The sequence below is a fragment of the Sylvia atricapilla genome, chromosome 1, assembly GCF_009819655.1.
Source record: "Sylvia atricapilla isolate bSylAtr1 chromosome 1, bSylAtr1.pri, whole genome shotgun sequence".
NCBI lineage: Eukaryota > Metazoa > Chordata > Aves > Passeriformes > Sylviidae > Sylvia > Sylvia atricapilla.
In genome coordinates, this window is record NC_089140.1 from 43401196 (window position 1) to 43419226 (window position 18031).

At 39.1% G+C, this 18031-nt stretch overlaps 1 protein-coding gene across 1 annotated transcript in view; it reads right to left on the minus strand.

Annotated features, from left to right (window-relative positions):
- CPNE4 (copine 4) overlaps positions 1 to 18031 on the minus strand; it is a 187242-nt gene that overhangs the window by 99366 nt on the left and 69845 nt on the right. Inside the window, exon 3 of the mRNA XM_066320811.1 lies at positions 10983 to 11162. Within this exon, the coding sequence (XP_066176908.1) occupies positions 10983 to 11162 (180 nt within the window). The remainder of the gene's footprint in view (positions 1 to 10982; positions 11163 to 18031) is intronic.

The window sequence follows — 18031 nt, forward strand, 5'->3', positions numbered from 1 at the left end:
AGCTCTTTTTCATCCCTGGAATCTTGGAAATACTGTTTGCAGTGACCTTCTAAGTCATCCCTACATTTATTTTCTTGCCAGCTAAGCAGGTTCAGGTACAAATCATTGCACTCCTGTGAACTGTGAGGTGCAATTCAGAAAATCTTGTTTGAGAATCTCAGATAGGATGTAATACAGAAATGACAGATTATTCTTAATATATAATTAAACTATGAGTTCTGTACCAGCCAGACAATGAATTATGGCAGCTGAAGAGCAGGGCCCATTTATCTCCATGGCCTCTCCTCCTTCCCCAAGATGCTCAGGCAACTTTGTAAAATACATTTAAGCTTTTCCACTGAAAGCTGTGGGTATTGTCCACCAGAAACCTTTTCAGACACCTTACATATACGTAGCCATGGTATGAGACAGAGCTTGGGTGCGAACCTGTCCTAGAGTAGCCTCTTTAGAGAGAGCAGGACTTCTCCCCCTGAGCCACCCAAACTTTTCCAGCTCTCTTTGCTGCTTTCTGAAGGGTCACAGCTTTCACGAGGCATTGCACAGCTTGGGAGCTCCTGTGCAGGTGGCAGATAGACGGCTCAAAGTTCCAGAGAGAATAATTTATTCTGACGTTCTCATTAGTAGGCTGCATTAATAAATGCTCGCTCTCTAAGCCAGAAGCATCGTTCTGACACAGTAAGCACTCTGCATATGTAAATATGTGTATTTGGGTGCAAGTGTTTACCAGTTGTTCATTAAGTGGCCACTAAAACCAATCCTCCATCTGGCAACAATGTGCCAACATCGTTGCCTCAAATTGTAATTGCAATTGTAATAACTGTAAAGGAGTCTGTTTTCCATAGCAGTAAATTGATTTTTTTTGTTCATGAACTGTACAAAATAAGTCTCACTGGTTTAAAGAACCACTTCTGCCATCAATTACCTATCATATTTTTGTTCATATCTCCATGCAAATCTTCTTCTGAACATTATTATACAAAGCACTTGCTGACCTGATTGTCAGACAGCAAGTCCTAAACAATGATAACTTGAGGGACTAGCAAGCATTAGTCTTAGTTCAGAGTTACAGAGACAGCTGAGCTGGCAAAATGTCTTACAAGAAGGTAATTGACTATAGGTCCTTCATTTGTCAGGAGTCTTTGGCTTGACTCCAACTTCAAAATCTTGCAATTTAAAACTTCTGCTTCAGAGAAAAAATAAAGGGGACGTCCAAAACTGATGTGAAGAAGTGCAGAGTAAACGTCTCTTTCTAGAACACAAATAGTAGAACCCAGTTCAGCCCTAGAAATCCTCATTACATTTCCAGAACATGTATTTTCACAAATACTTCTTTAGAAACATGACCTACCAGTCATCAAATAGATGTAGAAAACAGTCCTTGTTCACACCGTAATGGACTTCATTTTCTTTTTAGTAGCTGGTACAGTGCTGAGTTTCAGATTTAGTAGGAGAATAATGTTGATAACACACTGATGTTGTGGTTGTTGCTAAGTAATGCTTACTCCATATTAAAGACTTTTCAGTTTTTCCCATGCTCTGCCAGAGAGGAGGCACACAAAAAGACAGGAGGGAAGATAGCAATGACAGCTCACCTGAACTAGCCAAAAAGATATTTCATACCATAGACTGCCATGTTCAGTATGTAAACTGGGGAGAGCTGGTGCTGCTGACTGCTGCCAAGGGATGGGCTGGGCACCAGTCAGCAGTTGGGAAGTTATTGTACTATGCATCACTTCTTTCTCTTGCATTTCATTATTTTCTTTCTATCTCCTGTTCATTACAGCTGTTGTTATAACAATAATAATAGTAATAAAAATTTGTTTTGTTTTAATTATTAAACTGTTTTTATCTCAAGCCATGAAGTTCACCTTTTCTTTCTGATTCTCCTCCCCACTGTGGCAGGCACAGGGCAAAGGTGTAAGCAAGCAGCTGTGTGGTGCTTTAGTTGCCAGCTGGAGTTAAGCAACAACAATCCTTTTTAGTGCTCAGTGTGGGGAGCTCGTACAAGAACCAGACCTCAGAAATATAAAAGGTATATAAAAAAAGATATAAGAGAAGTGAAGTCAAGTTCATTTTCAGCTGCATATAAACTACCACCCAGTTCTGGCCTAAGAGCACCACATGTCCAATAAAATTGTCCCACTAATATGTTTGCATGAGGTGGAAATAATGTAAAAGCCACTGTTTCTGAGAGGGAGGATAAGCGCATGAAGTTATTCCTATTTATCAGATATGAAATCATCTCAACAGAACATCATCTCAGCTAGATTTCTGGTCTGCAGTGATAAGGGATGTCAGCCGTGTGGTAAGATGGGAGTGAGAAATTCCCTTGAAGACAATCTTAATTTTCCTTATTACATACAAGCCCTTATAGGTTAAGGACGGATGTTCAATACTGTTGTAGAGAAATCTGCACTTACATCTCCATTTGATCCTATTTCCAATTTAAAATAGCTAAAAGAGGCCTTGCACTTCTTTTTTTCCATTATTTTATAAGTATGAACAGATGCAAGACTCCAGATAAAAGCACCAAGGCGCTCACACCAGCTGTGTACCAAGTATTGCTCAGCAGTCACTCAGAGACAAGGACTCTGATGAAGGTTTCCTCTCTCCTGTGCCTGAGTCGTGACTAATCAGCACTGTGTAAGACGAGCTGTGAAATATAATGACTTGTTTTACCTGGCTTGTTTAGGAAACTTTAAAAATGTCTTTCTCTAGCTAGTCCTTTCTTAACCAAATATAGGGATAACTTTCAATAATATCATGCAGAATTCACAATGCTCATAAATCGAGCAAACAACAAGTTTTCAATATGGCTTTTTAATCTAGTTATTTCAACATCATCGATTCAGCTTTGCAAGGTACTACCCTGAGCCAGAGGTCAAGTGTCTCAAATTCTCTACTTGGACTGCCCTCTTCTGCACATTGGACTTTCTTACAGGAACCCCAAATCTAGTTATTTACACAGACAGATTAGGCACAAGTTTCCCTCAATCACCAGAGTGCACAACTTGAAAAAGTCTTTTTATCTCTTTCTTGCTAACAGAGATAGCCAGAGAGATAACTTTTCCTAGCAGCCCTGTGTTAATTCTTCTTCCAGATGTGTTATTCCTGCTATATGGACTTTCACAGTTGCTCAACTGTCTTCTAGCCAACTTAACTCTTTTCAGGACTGCAAAGAGCGCCAAGTCACAGTTTAGTAGCATTTTTCCCTTTATCCAAATGCCTTTTTCACAGACTGAACCTTCATGATCAAATACAGTTAAGTGCAGAGCTCTTGCTGGTAAATACACTTCAAGCCTGGAGAAGCAATTTCCCACCAAACAGCAGAGGTACATATAGAAACAGAGTGTTTTTCTAACAGCATCCACTAGAACTGTGTTGATATATCACGGGAAGAAAAGTAGCAATCATACTCTTTCAAAAAAACATATCTCAAATCTTGCACCAACCCTAATGTCATGGTTTAACCCCAGCTTAGCCAGCAGCTAATCCCCACACAGTCACTGCTTTACTCCAGCCCAGTGAGATACAAGAGAGATCAGAAGAGTAAAAGTGATAAAACCTCACAGAGTTGAGACAATAACAGTTTAATAGGTAAAGTATTGGTAAAGTACTCTATCTTGTCAAGTTAGAGTCGGGAATTCAACATATACAATCAAAATTATTTGACTCTATTCACCAAATAGTTTTGATCCTTGATGCACAGCAAGAGAAGGATTCTGTGGCACATAAAATTTGAGACATAACCATATCAAAAGTATTCACCAGTTATGCTACATGCTCTCTTAAGCTCTTCTCTTCTAGCATAAAAGTATAACCTTTAAAGCACCTTTCTCACTGCTAAAAAATCTCCCAAATGAAGGAGAGCAATACTTTCATGATATTGCTGTAAGTGGAATGATGCAACCAGAGCGACTAGACAAATGATTGGAGATTTAACATTTGTAAAATATATTCTGAAGCTTGTTTATTAAAATATTAGTGCACTCTTACTATAATCAATTCAAGTCAGATACTGTAAGCCTCTAAACACCTACAAATATAATGTCAGAACTTAATGACATTTCACTTGTATAGGTGAATAGTGAAAGACCAATTTTAAGCACAGGCAATGGATGTAGCTCTGCCTCACAGCGTAAAAACTCTCCTTCTTCACGCATTCCTCTTCAGCCTGGTTTGCGACAAAGCAAAAGTTTGTACAACTCCGATGTGCTTGTGTTTACCTTACTATCTATTCCCCAGCTGTTTTTGAACCCACCAAATAGTTTTCATGAACGGTAGCACACAGTTGTAGATGCACCAAGCATGCTACATTTCAACATAAGGAGAGACCAGACATTATGGAAATGTCACTGACTGTACTCCACTCTCATGGGAAAAAAAGGGTTTGGGCAATGGGTCACAGACACCAAGAAATCCCTTCAATTAATCCAGTTCAGATGTACAGGTCCACAGTGAAGAAGGTTTTATTCTAACTGCTCACAGAATTCTTGTTCATTTGTAGAGCTGTTTTAGCGCTATAATCATCCTTTCTGTACATGTGATTCTTTCTGTACCGTACTCATCACTCTTCAAGATTTCTTTTGTTTGCTATAGTATTGTTCAGCTCAGAGTCTATTTACAGCTGAATTATACCTCTTCCTGTCTTTGTTAAAGACATCTACCTGAAAATAGTCAATCAAAACAGAACATTGAGGGAAAAAAAAAAAAAAAAAAAGATATGCCTATCACAAGAGGCATAATCTTATTACAGGAAGTATCTTGTCAATAGCTTAAAAGGTCTTTGAATTTAATTAATGTTTATACTAGCAGTCCTTTTAGAATTAGTCATAATAATATCTCCTTATAATAGCAAACTAAATTTAAATTACTTTTCTAAAGACTGCTGCAGTAATTCATACAAAAAGATAAAGCATGTGAAAACAAAGCAGTGCAAACTGTACAAGAAATTCTATTAACTATGGCAAGATTCATCTAGAAAATCTCACAGCTTCAGAGATCATACTGCAATGGCAAACCAAGAGCTTCCTGGGGATAACTGAGGTGCTGAAAGGGTTAGGCAAAGTTAGGAAGAGTGCTGTGTTCATTATTTGCTTCTGCTCTGAGTCAGCGCTGGTAGAAAATGACATTCACATCTAATAAAGTACATTATTCATCCCACTAATGAATTGAGCAACTTCATTTGGAGGAGATCAAAGGCCAAGTATTTAAAGGTACCTAGATACCTAAGGAAGCACACAGACATCTAATGAGATTTAGGAATTGAAATACTGAATTGTAGCACTGAATTGAAAAGCTGATCCTATGTCTTCTGCACCACAGAAGAAGTCAACAGTCTATTAAATAAATATTCTCATGCAAACTGTTTCAGTTTAATTAATTCAGGTGCAATCATGACTCTTTTAGCCTTTCTCTAATTTAAGAGCAAGGGGATTTGCAATGGCTGAAATTGAACTAATAATCAGTCAGCTTTTTCAAGGGCATAATCTGCTAATGGCATATATTATGAAAACACATGAGAAACAATTATACTCATTACTGTGAAGTAAGATTTTCAATCCAATTTGTACACAAATGTGTGTACGGGTAATATTAAATCTCAGAATAATACTTGAAACTATTCTTGACAGGAAAAGATTTACATCTTTGCAGTTTTCTTCTGCTACTGGTTGTGCAAATAAGGGAGTAACAGTATTTTAACAGTTCTATAAACTGAAAGAAACCAAACAAAGGATGGAATCCCAAATTTGAAAATACCAAAGACCAGCCACAGTAAGTAATGGAAGAAAAGCCACAAAGGCTATTCCCACAAAATATGTCGCAAAGAATAACACAATCCACAGAGCTGGGGTGGTTCACAGCATTTAAGAAATAAAAACTTTACTTGTTCCCATAATTTAATGATGTTGCATGCACACTTGAGTGGTAATTAAGAATGTCTTGGCAATGTGAGTTTGTTTAGTTCTCATCAGAAAATGGTTATTCGTTGAAATAGCTTTTGTGAGCTCTTAAAGAATAGACTAAAATTTCTGGGTGAAACTTCAGAGGAAAAAAGTCTTTCTAAGCCACCCACCTGATAATTACTGTGTGGTTAAGAAATTAACTTCTTTTATTAGAAGCCCTTACTGTACTATATGATGCAATTTCAATGTTCTATAAAATTTATGGAATATAAATCTGAACTATCCCAATAAGAGAGCTTTAGAAGTTCATGACAAATGAAGGCACTAACACGTAAACAGAATAGGACCTGGGTTTGTGGTTTTGCTGTCTGTATTTGGTTTCTTTTCCTACAGTAGCCCTCCTACATCTGTGCTGTGCATTGGTATCTGGAAAGGTGTTGATAACACACCAGGGTTTGGTGACTGCTGAGCAGGGCAGGCACAGCATCAGTTCTGTCTCTCAACACTTCTCCCATTCATAAAGGAGCTGAGGATGGGCAAGACCCTGGGTGGCCAGCTCACCCAAATTAGCCAAAGGGATTTTCCATACCATGCACCCCAGCCAAGGTCAAATCACCACACTATCCCAGTTGAAAATCACCATGAAAATCAGACAGTTAAATTTCTGACTGTGCTTTTCCATCTAATATTTTTCCCTGTTGCTTTTATTTCATATATGTAAAACCCTGACCCATTAAACAAAAATCCATTTATCTCCTGACACTCAAAACAATTACAGATTTTATGAGCAACCAAAAAGCAACAGAAGTACAAAACCCACAGTGACTAGGTGAGCATTCCTTGGAAGTGATTAGTCTGGGTGAGTGGAATGCCTGAACACTTTTTCTAGGCACGGGGAAGGGGAAAGACAAAAACAAAGAGGAAAGAGAGAAGAATCTACTCTCCAAAGTTACAGACATCTCAAATCATGATGAGGCATGAACTGATTCATAGCATCTTAAGGAAGCCATCAGTACTGTGAGGGTGCTAAACACTGGGATGAAGCCCAGATAGGCTGTGATAACTGCATCCTTGGAGACATTCAAGACTGAACTGGACAAGCCCCTGAGCAATGTTTTGAGCAGTGGATTGAACTGGAGACCCCAGAGATCCCTCTTCACTTAAATTACTTCATGACATGAACAGGAAGAGCACACGTTCCCAAATATCTATGCCACTTCCTTGTGTGGTATTTCAAGTAAACCAAAGATTTGCTTCAGAGACATCACCCAGAGCGATGCATCCTGCTTGGGGTCTCCAGAGGAGGGCCATGAAGAGGGGGTCAGAGGGGTGGAACACTGCTCCTTACAGTGTCAGACTGGGAAAGTTGGGGTTGTTCAGCCTGGAGAAGAGAAGCTATATATATCCTGTATGTCAAGGGGGCTACAATGGAGGAGCAGAGGGACTTTTTACAAGGGCCTGGGGTGACAGGACAAGGGCTGATGTCTTTAAACTGAAAGAGAAGAGGATTCAGACTAGATATTAGGAAGTAATTTCACTATGAGGGTAGTGAGGCACTAAACGGGTTGCCCAGAGGAGTATGGATGCCCCATTGCTGGAAGTGCCCAATGCCAGGCTAGGTGAGGCTTGGAGCAATCTGGTCTAGTGGAAGGTGTCCCTGCCTGTGGCATGGGAGTTGGAATTAGATGGTCTTTATGGACCCTTCCAACCAAACCCTGCTGGGATTCTATGGATATAATTTCACAAATATGCTCCCAATTAAGAATAACCTTTGTGAGGTTACAAGCAAAACATGGTACAGTTTCCTTGATTAAATAGCTACCATATGACTGTAAAACTTAATTGTTAAACCCTAGCATTATTAGGTATTAGCTTTATGAATTTAGTTAGAAATAAAATGCAAAATTAAAAATAATAACATATTTTTAAAAAATTATAGTTTTTAGCTATGCACCTTAACCTACCATTTAACAACATCACTTTATTTAAACAATACAACACAAGCAACTTAATTGCTTGGAGTATGGTACATTCTCTTGATGTGAAGTTCCTTGAAAAATTCCATTTTATAAGCTATGTGTAATTGCAGACCATATTTTAAGATTATGCTGGTAACTGGGATAAATTCGTTTGCACTTTCAACTTTCCTACCTTCTCTAATATTTTAGGGTTTGTTTGATTTGGTTATCATTCAAACTGTAGTGAACATGTTTGTGAATATTCTGCCCATCTGCACCTTACCAGTACATTCAGGAAGCTGGGAAACTGGAATGCAGAAAGAACCTTTCTCAGTAGAAGGAGCAGAGTTTTAGTTCTGAAAAACAGACCAAAAAAATCTCTCCTAAACACCTCACACTAAGCCTGCTCCTGTCCAATCCTTCAAGAGATAATCTGCCCTTTTTTTTTTTTTTTTTGGAAGGGAAACTTCTTAGTGTGATGGACAAAACAAATCACTTCAAGAAAATGTCTTTATTTAGCGCGTTAACCTTTATGTAGTTACACTCATTAGGTATCTACCCACAACCATTTGTTCTACCATGTTTAAATGATCTGGCATAAGAAATTCCTGTTGATGAATCTGCTCTTCACACCCAGGTATGACTGATTGCCTGCCAGGATGCTGCTAACCACCATATTTTACCAGTAGAGGCACAGAATTAACTTGTCCTGGCAAGAGAAGTATAACTAAACCTTGCTGAAAATCCAGTGGGATGTCTCTAGACAACATATGGCTCAGGATCTAACAGCCTGTAAGTCACTGCCCTCAACACTCACAAATGGAACACAAATTTATTAGAGTATTTGAAAGGATATTAGTGAGAACTTCCAAGTGAAAGCCTTTTTTCATCATTTGCATCTAGGACCCCAAATTTCTGACAAACTTATACCTATTGGGTAGGCTACATGTAAGACTGAGATCAGAAGAAAGATAAAAATCACTTTTCTCTGTGAGCTTACTGTATAACTGTGCTATTGTCTTACCCAGCATTTATTATTTGTATCAATTTTGGTTTCAGTAGAAGTATTACATGATTTGGGTAAAGATTCCAGATCTAAGTAATTATCTAAAAATAAGTACATGTAGCAGTGACTTTCTTAGAGATCAACTATTACCGAAAAGACAGCAATAGAAGTTGGTGCTTTTATGGGTGGTGGGAAGAATATCAGTCTTTTAGACTAGGCATAAATTCTACAGCCTCCCTGGATGGCTCAGTAAGCCCTACTTGCACAAGGAAAGTGAGCTGGGAGGCAGACAACACACTCACACACAAAATTCTGTTTTATTCAGGCATTAAAGTGATGTAGACAACAAATTCATGTCAAAATTGTCTCAAGGAAAGCTATGCGTCTATTATAATCATTAAAAGAATGCTGTAATTACACCATACAGCCAAGCAAGAGTGTAAGCTCCATATGTGCTGTAGGATTTTCAACTTTGGAGTCTTCACAAAAGCTTGACTTGGATGACAATTCCAGTGCTACTATTCTGGAGTTTCTTAAATAATTTTTAAGTTTTATAAGGTAAAAAACCAGAAAAGGGGGGAAGGAACATCACCAAAAAAAGTCTAAATATGAGATCAGAGTCCTCCAGGCTACATTACTGTGAACAGAATTCACACTGTTATTTTTTCTTGGTTACCATTAAAATTACACTGCCAACAACCCAGCTGTGTTCTATTTATAGAGATCAAATCATTATAAAGACATTTATGCTACAGGCAGCAGCAGTGACATTCCCCCCCACACACTTCTTTTTCAAGCCAATTAAGCAAGAAGAACATTATAATAACATTTTGCTTTGTTTCCCATTCTCCTTGATGTTATAGGATAGCTTATTTTCATTGATTAAAACCACAAGAATTCTGTCAAAAGGAACAGACTTTATAGTAGAGTGCACTGTAAATATCCTAAATATCAACATCTCTATTTTAAGCTTCCAATTTAGTAAATGCATATATTTCATATTATTTCTCTTGCTGAGAGGACTTTTCCTCATCCAGCATGTTTGGCATAATAGCTGTGGGAAGAAAATCAAAGGTATTCCTGTGTGGTGGGGCTGAGGAAGGAGCAACAAAAGGTGAGAAAACAGGGAGCCAAAGCTTTGCAGCATCTTCCTGTTCATAATAAAAACTTATGTGGAAGCACTGCAAAGGATAATCTAAATAAAAGCACTTCCTGATCTTGGCACACAAATTACCACAGCATGGAGAACAAATTTACACTCAGCTCAGTGAAATTTGGCATTGCCATTATGGACAGAGCAGAAATCTGTGCTATGAAACCCTGCATGACAACACCTGCCAGTCTGAAATAAACTGTGAAGCCTGGGACCCTGTAGTGTGCCACCAGTCAGCAGTATGGGAATTCACCACAGAGTTGGCTATGATGGCATCTAGATATTGATTTCATGGGTAGGACTCATCACCCTTAAATTTAGTAATCCAAAAAGTTAAGTATCTCCTCTAAGCCAGCTGTCTAGACTCTCTTGACAACTGATGAGGAAAGACAGGTATCTCCTGAAGACAATTTATCCTAATCTATGATAGGTGTCTCAGGCAGAATGAATCAATGGTTGGAACTGTCTGTTTCTCTCCACTGAACTAAAGATGGAAATCAGAAGAGTAACTTAGTCTAGACACCTAACTTTTGGATGACTGAGAGTCAGGGAGAAGAATCCAACCCTATCACTCTATTTGCCACATCACCAGGCACATGTGAATAAAGTGTATTTTTAAGTGTTTCTTGGATTTGGAACTTGCTTTAAATGCCATGCAATGTTAGGAACAATAACTTTCTTCAAAATCAGTCAATTTTCCAATGCTGGTCTAATGAGCATGGGCTTTCAATGTCCAAGGCCAGTCACTGATATTCCATTTCCTATAAGCACTGGCTGACCTGAAGCTGTACTACAGCAGTAAAACAAACCAGCAGAAGTTCTCAATTATCCCATTCAAAGCAACAACTAAGAATTTTGCCGCAAGTGACAAATCTTACCCATCAGTCACTCAACAAAGAACACATTTCATATACATACAAAAAACAAGCAATGACGGGGAAAATGGCAGTGACACGTACTTGTCCGAGGGTGCACTCCATGCCTCCAAGGAAATCTGCTTCCTTCAGCCCATTATGATTGCTGCTGATGTCGTGGACTTCAAACCGCAACCGCTGCACCTCTTCAAAATAGAAGTCCACTGTGAACAGCTTGGAGAAGACAGGGTTTATACAGGTCCGAATCACTTCTGTCCTGTCAACCTGTCAAATGGAAAAGAGGTCACATGAGTGGCTTCTCTTTCTACCAGTGATGAACAACCATGAGCTCCTCGAATGCACTTTGCTTATTTATCAGGACTGACAGCTGGGACTGTGGCCATGGACAGTCCTGTTTGTACTGTCAGCAGCAGCTGCCCTTTCCGTGCTGGGCTGACCACAAGCACAAGATAAGACCACCTTCCCTTGCCTCTCCCTTCCAGCAAGTCTTTAGCAGAATAACTGGGAAATATACTATAGAATAATTACAGAATTTATGTCTTCAGTGGTACCCATCCATCACTTCAAAAGCACAGCAGAGTGATACAGTTTCATCAAAATAAATGGAAAAGAGAGTAACACCACCGGTAATTACTCATTTCAGACAATTTGCATGATTAAGGAGTGGGGAACCGGATCCACAGCAACAGCTTTTCTTAAAAATATATCAATTTTTCCATCCTGCTAAGTTGCATCACAAGAATCTGATGGGTTATACACTGCTTATTCCTACCTCTGAATCTTAAAACTTCTAAAGAAACATCATTAAATCTATATTGCTATTTCTTTAAAAAAAGTGTTTATAGATTACTTTCTAATTCTCTTAAGATGTAGTACTTGGGTTTCCTATTTTTGAAATAGGCTTTGCTATTTTTCATTATGATGCATCATTGGTGACAACGTAAGCAATGAAGCAATTTCCTTTTCTCCACTCTTTTTGCCCTGGCACAGAAAAAAACTTAATAATTCTGTAAGATTAAAGGAACTGATCCTGAAATGAAGTAGGACTTGGGCACATCAGTCACTAGATAGGAGGTGGCTGGTGTGCCATGGAACAGACAAATTAAATTGCTCAAAGGAAGAGTGATGAGATCCTTTGTCTGATTCCTGATCAGGAACATCTGTTGTGCAAAAAATGACAGTCGCTTGCTTCACTTTTCAGAGTTTATAATGCATTAGCCTTTCTAGTAGTTATCGGCAAGGACACAAAGAGTCAAGCAAATCAACAGCAGGGTAAAAAATGAACAGTTCCTTGTAGAACAGGTTTATTTTAGTGCTCATCAAAGGTGTCAGATTGACAGCTCTGACAGCTGAAATCCTTTAGCTAATCATCAAACAGATGCTACCACTTATGGAATAGATACAAACCAGTGTTACCATTGCTACCTTCTCACACAGCTGTGCCAATGTGCTCTGACTATGCCAGGATGACACCATCACAAAGAGGAAAGCAATCTCACTTAAATCTTACTTTAATCTTAAAAAAATTTCATAGACTAGCTGAAAATGATGGGTTTAATATCAATCATGCAAAGAATAGTAAGAATAATGTAAGGTGACAAAGGATACCAGCTACCTTCATTTAGATGCTGGTCTATCTCAAAATTTTTGGTTATCTCTACTAGCAATCAGTATAACTCCAGCATTACTGCTACAACAAGAAGTATTTCTTATGTCAGATAATGATGACTGATCAGTTCACTGAGACATTCCTGAGACCACTCCTAAGTGAAAAGTGATCTGATTCACTTCAGAACAGTGGTCATCTCATGAACTAGTGCTTCAGCAGACCAAATAATCAAAACATTTAAATGAATGGTTTTAAATCTTTTTTTCATAGCCACAGTAATCTCCTAAACTCATTCCTTGTGTATAAACTGTAAATTCAATGCCATCATCTTAATTGCTTCGTCGGTACAGCAGATTTCAGGCAGTAACTGAAGTTTCTGTTATTGTTTCACCTCATCTCTGCCTTTCTGCTGGAAAGCATTCTCCACTGTGAAATACATCAAGATTTACACTTGCACTCAACACAGGTTAAATATGTGGCTGCTCAAGGGAGTAAAGTGCCTGAAAATGGAGGCACAGGTTTGCACATAGGGACATTAAGAATTTCAGTCTCACACAGAGATAAGCCATTGTTTGCTTTTTCCAGCCTGTGATTGACTGACATCCCTTGACAGACACTGTTCTGAAATACAGCCATTTCACTGTATTTCCCCAGTCTTCTCACATTATTGAGATGATACATCAAGCCAGCATGTCAGAGCATGGGATTACATGAAAAATCTGTATCAAAAGAAGCAATGCCTTCAAAAGAGGCAAAATCTGTATGGAAAGAGCAACAGCTCCACAAGTAATATAAAATTCTTTGTGCCTCTCTCAGCCATCAGGTATAGCACCTACCCCTATTAGTCTACCTTACCTCCAGTCTGCTTTGGAGGTAAGGTAGACTAATAGGGTAATTTAACTATTTCACAGTTACCCTGCTCCCTGACTAGACATCTGGGAAGCATCCTAAGCATGGGAAGCCCAGCTCCATTCTCTGGCTTTGATTACTGTGCAGGAGGGCTGAGAACTGATAACCAGCTGGAGTGATTTGTGATGAAGAAGCTGTGGCAAACAGAACAGATCAAAAAAATTCCCCAGCTCCCATGGAACAGCCTGGTCACAAGGTATAATGTCTACTATATAAACACAAGCTATAATGTCCACTTGACTCCTGCCACTTTTTAAAGGCTGTTCTTTCTTGAGTATATATTGCTCTCATATTCAACCACAAAGCCTTAACATTCTCTTTAAGAATGCTGGGTGAATGTAAAACCTTAATGAAAACTGATGAAAATACTACTGCTAAGTGCAGTTTCATGCTGCACCATCAAAAAGTCCATGATCTACAGGGCTGCAGACACTTCCAAAACCAAACCAAACCAGTAAAAGGAAAGAAAAACTGACCTGGTTTTGACCACAAGTTATCCTCATACCTGCAGGACCTGTTTAACATCAATCAAAAATACGGTGTCATCCTCCATACCAACCCAAAATACAGGTTCATAGGTCTGACAAGATGTCAGCCTCAAGCCAATTGTCCTTAATCCTGCTGTTACCCAGAATCACTTACAGCACTTTCATTTATATGGATGATGAAGGCTCAAATGCTTAAAGAAAACACAGTTTAGCTTTGCCCAGCCTCATTAACTGAGCACTCAGGAAGTGCTCATTTCGCAGCATGAATGTTTTCCAAAACATAATGAAGAACACTAAATCTCCATTACTTTCGGGGAAGACAGCTTTCAAGTCCAACAATAGTATGTTATAAGCAAGTGGAACTTACACTTCTGGTCTTGTTACAGAAAACCCTAATCCTGACAACAGGCAGATTTTTCAACAGGACATGGACAGGGGTCATGCCCACAACTTTACGATCCGCTGATGCCTGACATGTGAGCCATCTGTTATTTTGGGACTTTGCTAGAACAAGGAATTTCTCCAACTCACTGAGGCAGAACAAATTTTCAAAAGAAACAATTGACAGCTACATGCACCTTTGGGCGGTGTCAAGAGGTAAAATTGACCTCAAAAAGAGCAGCGTTTATCTGACACCACAATCCGAACATCTGCTTCGTGGTGCAGCTTCATCTGCACTTTCCCTTCAAGGACAATTTAAACAGAGAAAAGGACTTGCATCTTCACCTCCTGGGACGGACTCACACTGCTTTCCCTCTTCATCTCTTTAGGTCCTTGTCACTTCACAGAAGGTGGCACCCTGCTGAGTAGCCAGGATTACTTGGCAGGCCCATCTGGATGCAGCCACCCTGTGAGCTTCCCCTTGGGGAACTATGAATGACACACAAACACCAAAGTTGGCATCCACAGTGCAAAGTGCCATCTCAACAGCAGGAATTAAAATATAGGAAAGAAAATGGGCCTTCTCAATCCTCTTGTCAAAACTCGCAGGGAGATGGAAGCTGCGTTTGAAAACCGTTTTCTCTGTGTACTGCTGACATGGATGGACAATTGTCAGAAATGTTTGCCTCTTTCCCTGTTTGCCCACCACCAGTGCTGGAGAACTGCAAAACTGTCTCTGCAGTCAGATAGCATCAAATTAAAGAAGGCACAAAGGACAGATGAACAAATAATAAAATTCAGGATTCTTATGCTGTTTATATCCTTTGTCTGTGAGCTGCTGAAAAGCAGTGAGTTTTGCAGAATTGTGATAAATATGGTATCTTCAGTGAGGAAACAGTTGTTTATCCTAGATAAAAAAAAAAAATCACTAACAAAGAATTCAATGGTTGAAGTATTAACTAAGGATCTCCACTTCATCTTCTACCACTAGCTGAAGTCAAGGAAAAAGATCCAGTCTGAGGGCGACTTTTTATATTCTGCTATCAAAATTAGATGAAGTTTAAGCTATTGCATATACAGGAATGAACAAGGATTATGTAGAATCTTAGTGTCACCGGGTATATCTAGGACTTTCAAGTGATCATGAGAACAACTTTCTCATTATGTCCTTGGGAATCGGGAAGATCGAGAATTGCCTACAGGACCCAAAGCTCTGCACCTCGAGGCCATGCTTGAGTGTTTAGCACAAAACAGTGATGTGGAAATCTCCATGTTCCACACCGATAATTGGTACCTACCTGCTCTCCACTGTATTTCTAGCAAACATGCAACTAGTACAAAAGAAACACAGCTTGACAGGTTGTTTCTCGGCATCTTTGAGGTGAAGAGCAGCCAAGGGCCATGAAGAACTCACTGTGTCCTCACCAAAGGGACATTTGTGGGGGTGGAATTTTAATCAGGCTCATGAAATAGTATGGCTGCCTCATGAACTAAGGAAAATATTTGGTCTACAAAATGACGGTCTGAAAATTCATACAGGTGCTGCAGTTCCTTGAGTGTTTGTTGTAAAAACCTAGCTGAAGAGCCATAAAAATGCAAATTCCATTAAATAGAGAATGTGTGTGTAACCAGAATGTGTTTCTTGTGGTTGTTACATTTTTAGCAATTTCTTAGTCCAACAAACTGACTCATTGTTCCTTATACATTTTAGAGGCCAACAAGAGAAAACCAACAGGCTCTGTTTTCTGTAGAAGTCATTATAAAATGCTGATTAAATCTAGTAGAATCACATTTGTCAGCTGAGATGACAAAAAGTACAGAGGTGAAGGGGTAGCATTATTTTTAGGTCATCTGAATCTTAACAAGACTGAAAATTTCCACGATACAGTACCTTACATGAAAATTTGATAGCAAGCAGAAAGCAATTTACACTTTGCTTGCAGGTTTCCAAGAAAGTTATTAATATATATATTTTTATTATTCACAGCACTTTCACAGCATCACATTTCTATCCCACAAATGATAAGTTATTGCAAAGGTCACCATAATTTATTTCCCTTGTTTTCAGTTTAATTGATGATTGAAAACAGTGGAAAGAAATAAGTAGTTCTTTAATTCTTTTCAGGCTGTAGAGCTCAGGGCTGAGAAAAATCTTCTCAATGTCAGCAGAAATGTTTTCCCACAGGCTGGCTTGAAGAGAAGCATTTAATTTGAATGGTCTTAAAATTATTTGCAATTAATTTCTTTTATTTTTGTATCTATATGTGTATCAAATAGGTTGTAAACCACTAAGTCACAGCCATGAAGACTCGCTTTCCAGTACTGGAAAACTAATACATAGAAACAGCCCAGAAAACTGAAATTACAGGAAAACCAGGATTATAATTTCTTAGTTGAAAAGTTCTTCATTAAGGAAGCCCGATTCTCTGCTAACAGCCACTGACCAGCCTCTGCTTGATTACTTTCACTTGCTTAGTTACTTTTCATTGCTCTGAAGCAGAAAGTGGATAATTTATTATGTACACTGTGCAAAAATTCTGTGAGAAGTTCACAGAATGGAGTTGCATTATATGCTCATAGCTTTTAAAAGAAGAGAGAAATGAGATTGTTGATAGGTACTTGCACGTGGTTTGTCTCATTCACTCAGAAACAGCATACACAATAGCTCTAACAGCCACTGCACAGTCACTCAGTACCAGCACGTGAGGGACTGTACTGAACCCTGTCAGACTTGAATCCTGTGCAGGTTTCAGAGTCTTATCTGAGCAACTCCAAGTTCTAACAGCTAGAAAACACGAAAAAAACTGTGGGTGCAGCACATGTAAACTCTAGTGCCAGGCAAATTGTGACATTGGTGACAATGGTGGCATTGTTAAGGAGAAGAATGCGGGAGTTTCACAGGATTGGAAAGAGTGTTGCTCAGTCTCCAGTATGATGAGAGCAGGACCTAAATTGGTTGAGAGCCCTTGTGCCAAGGGAATCACTGGTTTTCTGGAACAAAAGATATCTCTGAGGAAGCTACAACAGTCCCCTTTAGTTTTCAGACCACATGCAGTTGTTATCACAGATTACCTTGGTAAGTCTAAGCTTTCTAGGCTGCATAAAAATACTGGGAAGTGCATGGGTATCCCTCCCACTCACTGTCCTTTTGGAAAGCTCAAATACAAGAGAAAAAAAGCAAGAGCTCTGCCAGTGCATTAATGCACAGTCACACTGTTCCTGACTGCACTAGGTTCCTGATTTTAGTTTACTCTCCTCTGGAAAGAAACACCTTCATTTCATTCAAATAGTTCCGGGACACAGAGAACACTAAGTCTTTTCAGTTTAACGTCATGAAAACCAAATATTTTGGGCCAGAGTGATAATTTTTTGTCACTGTATGGACTGCTGTGAAAGCAAACAGATTAAAATTGCTATTTTGTTGGACTTCCATGTAATACTCTCGGATTTTTAACCGTTTTCCTGGTAACTACTGGGACTCCAGCTGCATCACAGGGAGTGAGTCATAGCTTGTTGTGTCCCTTAAGCAAAGAGATGATCAGGCATATTACAGGGAAAGAGCGTGCAAACATGAACTTGGGTTAAACAAGAAGTCAGGTTAAGCAGAGGCTTGACAAAAAAAATTGCCTAGAAAGATTTGAAAATAAGCCAGCTGCATCTCCTGGACACCAGACTCTGTCTGCTCTGATACAGACCAGAAACACTAACTTTCATCCCTCACACCTTCGGGGACCATCTGAGCCACC